The sequence below is a fragment of the Amaranthus tricolor genome, chromosome 9 (assembly GCF_026212465.1).
Source record: "Amaranthus tricolor cultivar Red isolate AtriRed21 chromosome 9, ASM2621246v1, whole genome shotgun sequence".
In the NCBI taxonomy this organism is placed as follows: Eukaryota; Viridiplantae; Streptophyta; class Magnoliopsida; order Caryophyllales; family Amaranthaceae; genus Amaranthus; species Amaranthus tricolor.
In genome coordinates this window covers 22,320,180-22,328,671 of record NC_080055.1, presented here as the reverse complement: position 1 = coordinate 22,328,671, position 8,492 = coordinate 22,320,180, and the positions used below count along the sequence as shown (strand labels likewise).

At 37.8% G+C, this 8,492-nt stretch overlaps 1 protein-coding gene across 1 annotated transcript; it reads left to right on the top strand.

Annotated features, from left to right (window-relative positions):
- The first annotated feature begins 5,269 nt into the window (after window positions 1–5,269).
- Window positions 5,270–6,798, top strand: LOC130823391 (uncharacterized). The gene is made up of 4 exons (XM_057688010.1): window positions 5,270–5,431; window positions 6,175–6,376; window positions 6,449–6,543; window positions 6,625–6,798. Exons 1-4 carry the CDS (start codon window positions 5,270–5,272, stop codon window positions 6,796–6,798), a joined length of 633 nt encoding a protein of 210 aa, XP_057543993.1.
- Window positions 6,799–8,492: the final 1,694 nt, after the last annotated feature.

The window sequence follows — 8,492 nt, the reverse complement described above, 5'->3', positions numbered from 1 at the left end:
GCAAAAGCTAGCTCCACCGAAGCTAGCTATGTTGTAGATGATGATTATGATGTTGATGTTCTTGTCATTACTAGTGAATATAAGGGTGGTGATTCTTGGATTTTGGATTCGGGATGTTCAAGACACATAACTTTTAACTCTAGTTTCTTCTCAACTTATCAAAAGGTTGATGGAAGAAACGTCACTATGGGCAATGAGGCTAGTTGTCCGATAGTTGGTGTTGGAGATGTTAAAATTGTCATGTTTGATGGTGTTGAAAAAACATTGACCGGAGTCCTTCATGTTCCAGGTATGAATAAAAACATAATTTCCCTTAGTATTCTGGATAAAGAAGGTTTTAAATGCATTGGTGAAGGTGGAGTTTTGAAGGTTGGCAAGGGTCCTAATTTGTTCTTGAAAGGATCCATTAATGATGGCGTGTATATGCTTTTGGGTTCAACCTTAATTAGTTCGGCTTGTGTGTCCACTACTTTAACCGAGCATGAAAATGAAATTGATACTTCTTTTAATGAAATTTTGAGAATAATTTCAACATATCCCAATGAGTCCATGGGATGTATGGACTTGATTGGTAATTAAAAGCATACTCTTGTGAGCCCCTTTGAGAGCATGTTTAGTGCATGTGCTATGTTTATGCACATGTGTTGTTTTTGTTTTTGAGTATGATGTTGTGTAAGTTGTTATATTATGTTGGAGTGAATCAGAGAATTCCATTGACTTGGGTGAACTTAAGTTAAGGTGGAGATTGTTATGATTAGTGTGACTTGAGTGCACAATTAAAATGTGTATTCATGTGTGTGACTCTTGGTTTGTGGAATCCAAAAGAGTGTAATTATGTGGAGAGTATTCATGGGAATTATTGATGTTAATGAAGATTAATGAAGAAGTAGAAAGGTTTGGATTTATGGTAGCTCGATCAGAATTCTGACAGAGGAAGCAAAGAGGTCGCTCGACCTACCCGCTCGACCGAGCGAGCCTTATTGGTAGGTCGAGCTATAACACCCCGTAATTTATCGGGATTAAAAATAAATAAAATATTATAAAATAAAGTATAATAAAATAAAATAAATAAGTAATATTGAATTATACTATTATACATAGTTAATTATAAGAAATAAAGTAAGTTAAAATTTTAACGGTAACGCGTTTTATCGCGTACGCTGTTGTCATGTAGCGTTTCTTTTCTGTTTTCAAAAAAAAAAAATAAATAAATAAAACAATCACTTAATTAATTAATTAATTAACAAAAAAAAATTAAGGAGGGAATGGGAAGGGGGCAGCATGTTGAGTATAGGTGTATGGGAGGAGTTTTGTAACTCCTCTCATAATTGGGTTTTTGGCACAATAAGTGATTATTAATTCCTAGTAATCCTTTAAACCTCAATTGAAGTCTTCACATTCTTAATCCCCAAAAGTGATCACAAAAAAATCAGAAAAAAATTTTCCTTCCCTTGCTCCTGGTTTCGGCTGTCACAAAGAAAAAATTTTTTTTTTTGGTTTGTTCAATTCAATCTTTTGATCAATGGGGTAAGTTTAATTGAAATTGCTAGTTATAGATTTTATATACAACGCTTTCTAAGATGAATTATATTTTTATGTAAGATGATATCCTATGACTTTGAGGAGGATTGAGTATATTTTTTTTTTATGTAATTTTCTCTAATAATCCTTTAATAAACTTTAATTTTGCTAAAAGGATTAAGTTATGTTGTTGATTTATATTCTTTAACAAAGTTTTAATTTGTTATAAGAATTGAGTTTTGTTGATATTCAAATAAATTTCTTTTATAGTTTAAATTTCTCAAACTAAATTTCAATTTGTTAGTAGAAATTAAATTGGTATGGATTAAGTTATGTAGTCATCCAAGGGTTTAGTAATCCTTTAGCAAAATTTGATTTGTTAGAAGGATTGTGTTATATATATATATAAATGTATAGAGCCTATGCATGCTAGGATGAACTTTCCGCTTGTATTCAACCGGATTGATATTTATATGAAGTCTCTGACGTGTATTGGTTGTTTCTTTGGAACCTACTGGTGTTGTCTTACGACGATTGGTAGGTTGATTGCAGGTGCGGTCTGGTGTGAGATCTCGACGTAGAAACCGTAATAATCAAGACTATGTTTTACCTTTTGTATTAGAATATGAGTAGAAAAAAAAACTCTGAATTAATGTAACAAAAGAGATAGTTTTCTTTTCGCTTCCGCTATTTCGATTAGTTTGTTTAGAGGCCTCTAGGCTCTCGAGTTGTACGTTAGAGCTTCCGCTGACTTATTACCTTTCACAATGGTTTTGTTTTCTGTTTATCTATATTTCTTTATCGACGGAACGTTGACGGTCCTAGAGAAAAGTCTTCTCTGGAGTCCGAAAAGTGAACCGGAATTTGTATTTTCATATGGATTTCCGGGTCATTTAAACCGGACCATTACAATTGGTATCAGAGCTAACGTTCCTCAGATGATATAGGAATAAACAACCTTAGTAGAGAGTTGGGGAGTAGTCCGTAGGATGTAAATTGGTTGATATGTGTTTGTGTTGTATGTTGTTAGGTGATAAGTAATGTTTTGTTTTGTATTTTCGTGTAGAATCAGGATATATGGATAAGGGAGAAACACCCATAGACTCACACACCCCCAGGGAGACTAGCGAGGTATCGATGTTTGACCCAATCGGACGACGCTGATGTGGTCATGGAACCGTTGAAGGAGCGGGACTTACCTGACCCTCCACTAGTGGAAACCGTGGTTCAGTCGGAGAGTGAGGTCGAAATATGGGAGCCTGAGCGAGAACCACCTACTTATATAGAGATTTCCAGCGAGGATGAGGGTGGCAATTGGGGGTCGCACTATGACCTGTATGGCTATGGGACTGGGCTTGATAGGGTTTGCTCAGATGAAGAGGATCCCGAAGAAGACGTGGAGAAAGTACCAATAAACCACGCTGGAAATAGTGACAGTGAATCAGAAGAAGCTCTCTCAAACTTCAGCTCTGATTCTGGGGAAGATGTAGATGATGAGGATTTTGACTTAGCAATCTATGATGAGAGTGCTGACACTTGGGACGCTTGGCGTTAAAAATGTTTTTCCTTTAGTTATATCTTTTAAAGTAGTATCTTTTTGAAAAATGTAAAATCCTGCGGGAATCAGTTGAAACGCATCAGGTTATATCAATAAAATATCATAGTATATTTATGGTTTCTTCCAATGAGCTGTGATGTGTATTATATATTGAGGTCGTTTTTACAATGTTCTTTTTAAGCCTAATGTTATATACATGTAGAAATAAATAAACCTAGGCTCTAGTGAATAAGTAGTTGTATGATAAGTCAAATTCTGTTCTTTCTTCAAAACTTTCGAATCCCTAGGTCCTTCTTGTAATTAGTACCTTCTTTTTGCTTGCAGAAGATGTCTCCTTTGTCAAGAAAGTGACTGTCTAGAAATGATGCTAACCGTACGCTAAGAAATCTGGTGAAAGCGTTATCTAGTGTAGGCGCACCACGAGAGAGGTCTACGTCGAAATTAGCATCTGAAATGAGCAAACGGATTAGTCAGAGCAAACCCTCAACTTTCGATGGTAAAGGGGAACCATCGGAGCTTGAACTCTGGTTAAGAGAATTTGACAAACTTTTTGATGTAGTAGAATGTCCAGAAGAATTGAAGGTCAATCAGGCTGCATTTTATTTGGTTGGAGAAGCCGACTACTGGTGGGCAAACAGTAGATCGGGGCTGTTGGAGCAGGCTGAGGGGGATTTTGGTTGGGAATTGTTTAAGAGGGCCATGCGGGAGAAATTCTATCCGTTGCACGTAAGGAAAGATAAGTCGAACGAGTTTGCGCGGTTAGATATGGGTGGTATGGCTATTGATGAGTATTACCACAAATTTATGGAATATCTCAAGTACTGTCCTGATGATGTTCCCACTAAAGAGAAGAAAATGCAGCGATTTGAGCTGGGATTGTCATATGACATTCAAAAACATATTGAAAGTGATCGTTACAGCAACCTGGAGCAGATGTACAAGAGAGCGTCTCAAATAGGGAATATTTTGAAGAAGGAGAAGGAAAAAGAAAGGGTTAATGTCCCTGAGAAGAGGAAAGAGGTTTCAGGTCAGACCTCGGAGAACTTGTCGGGCTTTTATCATAAGAAAGCAAGAAATTTCGGAAATTTTCAGGGAGGCGGGTCTGGTACAAATTCTGGGTTTAGAGGAGACGCGAAGCCTGCTAAGCCATTACTGGACCGAGAAGGCAATGAAAAGAAGTATTTCTGTAGAAGATGCAAGAGAAACCACCCGGGAAAAGATTGTGATGGGAATTTGATCGAATGTAACTTTTGCCACAAAAGAGGACATAGGGAGTTTGAATGCTACATAAAGAAAGGGGGTAGAAATCAACAACCGGGTGGACCACACCGACAACAGAATTTAAACAACGCCAGCAGTCAAATCAGCCAGCAGTTTGGGAATGGAAATCGTGGTAATGCTGGTCAGAGGTTTCAGCGACCTTTTAATGGGGGACAAGGCCGGGTAGATGGAAACCGGGCTGAAGGGTCAGAAATGCATCGTGGGGGCAATCACATGGGAGGAATTAATGCACAAACGGCTAGTGGAAGAGTATCTGCGGTCAGTACAAGAGAAGTTGACCAGGCGACGGATGTGGTTACAGGTACGTTCGCCATTCATTCTATAGCTGTGAATGTATTATTTGATTCGGGAGCTACATGTTCATTTCTTGCAAAGAGTAAAGTAGAAGAATTAAATTTAGGAACTTTTGAACAAGTTTCTTATACGGTGGCTGTTCCGTCGGGAAAATTGTACAGTTGTGATAGACTGTATAAGGATGTACCCTTGAAGATAGGGAAAGTTGTCTTTCCTAGTAACTTGTATGTATTAGATATGGAAGACTTATAGGTAATTTTGGGGATGGATTGGTTAAGAAGATATAAAGCCACTATTGAATGTAGAGAGCAGAGAGTATTGTTGGAGGGACCACGAGGGGAAAACGTTAGATATAGAAAGTTTCCCAAGGGGCCCAGGACGAATTTGGTGTCGACATTAGAATTGCAAAGACTCGTGAGGCAAGGACACCCTTTGTACTTATGTCATATCAGCCAGGGGGGAAAGAAGAAGGAGGATCCCAAGGATATTGTTATAGTGAATAAATTTTTGGATGTTTTTCTTGACGAGATTCCCGGAATGCCACCTCAACGGGAAATTGACTTCACGATTGACTTGGTACCGGGGACTGGACCAATTTCTAAGGCCCCTTATAGTATGGCTCCGAAGGAGATGGAAGAACTAAAGTCCCAGCTAGAAGAATTGTTGGATAAGGGTTATGTTCAACCTAGTGTTTCGCCTTGGGGCGCTCCAGTTTTGTTTGTAAGGAAGAAAGATGGTAGTCTGAGGTTATGCATCGACTACCGGGAGTTAAACAAGGTAACCGTTAAGAATAAATACCCGTTACCCCGGATAGATGACTTATTTGATCAATTGAGAGGAGCCGGGATCTTTTCAAAAATTGACTTAAGATTGGGTTAATAGCAGAAGGAGATATACATAAAACAGCTTTTAGAACACGTTATGGACATTATGAGTTCATCGTGATGCCTTTTGGGTTGACAAATGCTCCAGCTGCATTCATGTGTTTAATGAACCAAGTGTTTAGTGCGTACTTGGATAAGTTCGTGGGTTTCTTTATTGATGACATATTAGTATATTCGAGGGACCGGGATGATCTTGAGAAAAATTTACGTTCAGTCCTGCAAACTCTGCGAGAAAATAAGTTGTACGCTAAATTGTCAAAATGTGACTTTTGGTTGGAAAAGGTCTCATTTTTGGGTCATTTTGTTTCTAAAGAGGGTATTTCGGTGGATCCGGCGAAAGTAGAGGCAGTTCGAAGTTGGCCGTCACCAAAGAATGTCACCGAAGTACGAAGTTTCTTAGGCTTGGCTGGGTATTACCGTCGTTTTTTCAAAGATTTCTCACGAATTGCTCGGCCTATGACTTCGTTGATGAAGAAAGAGAAGAAGTTCGAGTGGACTGATGAGTGTGAACAGGCCTTCATAACTTTGAAGGAAAGATTAACCACAGCCCCTGTTCTTACTTTACCTGACCCAAAGTTGGATTATACTGTTTACAGTGACGCATCGAAGAAAGGATTGGGTTGTGTACTGATGCAGGACCGTAAGGTGATTGCGTACGCATCACGACAATTGAAAGTACATGAAGTTAATTATCCTACCCATGATCTGGAGTTAGCTGCTATAGTGTTTGCTCTCAAAATATGGCGACATTACTTGTATGGTGTCGAATGTAAGATCTACAGTGATCATCAGAGTTTGAAGTATCTCTACACTCAGCCTGATTTGAACATGCGACAACGTCGGTGGCTAGAGTTGATGACAGATTATGATTTAGAGTTCATATATCATGAGGGACGAGCGAACTTGGTAGCCGATGCGTTGAGTAGGAAGTCTAATCCCTCATTGTCCGCCTTAGACGGAGTTGAAGAGTTACATCGGGATTTTGCCAGATTAAATTTGGAAATGGTACGTAAAGGTGAGTTACAGGAGTGTCTGAACGCCTTCGCTATTCGACCTTCGTTCTTTGAAGAAATTTTAAACTCACAGGATAAAGACCCGAAACTTTTAAAGTTAAAGGAACAGGCACGGGAAGGAAAAGTAGAGGGATTCTTTGTTCAGGAAGATGGAAGTTTGAGGTTCAAGGGTCGCTGGTGTTTACCAACAGGGGAGGAATCTTTAAAGGAATGTATCTTGGATGAGGCCCATTGTACGAAATTTTAAGTCCATCCGGGCGTTGATAAAATGTATCAAGATCTTAAGTTAATGTTTTGGTGGTCTGGGATGAAGAAGGATATTGCGGATTATGTCTCGCGCTGTTTGACTTGTCAAAAGGTTAAAATTTTGAGCATAAAAGACCAGGAGGTTTACTACAACATTTGGACATACCAGTATGGAAATGGGATGATATCTCTATGGATTTTATTGTGGGTTTACCCCGGACGAAGGCGGGAAATGATGCGTTATAGGTTATAGTGGATCGTTTGACTAAATCAGCACGTTTCATCCCTATGAACTGTCGTTGGGAGATGGAACAATTAGCTCGAGCTTACATTAAGTATGTCGTGCGATATCATGGTGTGCCCCGTACTATTGTGTCCGATAGAGATACACGGTATTTGTCACATTTCTGGCAAACCTTGCAACAGGAAATGGGTACTACGTTGCTTTATAAGGCATTTATATTTTGGAGTTCCAGCTGTGCACTTGCCCATGATACACATACTGATCAATTATAAGCAGGCTTGATGATACGTCTCTGGAGAATAAGGGCATTAAACAAGCAACAAATTCAAATGGATAGATTAATGTTAGAGTATACATACATATTTTGGGATCTCAACCATTAGCTGAAGCTTTTGATTAAGTTGATGTTGTGATTAGTGTGACTTGAGTGCACAATTGAAGTGTGTATTCATGTGTGTGACTCTTAGTTTGTAGAATCCAAATGGGTGTAATTATGTGGAGAGTATTCATGAGGAATTATGGGTGTTAATGAAGATTAAATGAAGAAGTAGAAAGGACTTGTTTTATGGTAGCTCGATCAGAACCTTTGCACTTCTTCATTAAGTCCTATAACTCCAATGAATAACTCATACTTCATTACCTCATTAATCCATACTCTTAATCACCATCATAAATTACAATCATCAAGACTCAACTTATTACACCTACATTAACATACTCATTGAATTCAAACCCAAGAGTCACACATGAATGAACACATTAATTGTGCACTCAAGTCACACCATTCATAACACACTTTATGACGCGATATTATTCACTATATAAATTAACATGATTCACGACAAAGACAAACGTGGGCTACGAAGCAAGATATGCTTTCTTAGTAAATTTAATATTTTATCAATTTGATTAACTTATTATATTTAACTTTTTATGTATTGTAATGCATCTGATTATTTATTTTTTGAGTTCTTTCAACTAAAAGTTCAACACAAATTCTTTAATGAGACGAACTTATGATGAGAGAATCTCTATTAGGTTGATCTATATATATTTAGGGTATAAAGTGATCATTAACTATTTTAAAATGATTAATTAATGAAATGAGCTAATTATATGGACGTCTCTTGTGATGAAACGATCTCACAAAAGACGAGTTGATAGTTATTCTCCACACGCTTTCATTTACTAACATTTACGTCATATCGTCATCAAATCTAATAGTATAATTTGGAGAATCAAGTGCGAAACGCACGCACAACTAGTTTATACAATGTTGTAACCATAGTCAAAGACTCTTAAGTAATACAAAATTTCTATTTTAATATCTTCCTTATAGGTTACGCGTATTCTTTAGTACATATAGCATTAGATGCGAATTACAATAGTAAGGGTTACGAGTTTGACATTGATTGATGATGCGTTTTAATTGAGAATTAAAACACCAACTT

Coding starts and splice junctions, on each gene's coding strand:
- LOC130823391 (XM_057688010.1), top strand. CDS start 5,270: ATGGCTCCGAAGGAGATGGAAGAACTAAAGTCCCAGCTAGAAGAATTG. Junction 5,432..6,174: donor ACTACCGGGAGTTAAACAAG/GTAACCGTTAAG, acceptor GTACTGATGCAG/GACCGTAAGGTGATTGCGTA. Junction 6,544..6,624: donor CCAGATTAAATTTGGAAATG/GTACGTAAAGGT, acceptor TTAAACTCACAG/GATAAAGACCCGAAACTTTT.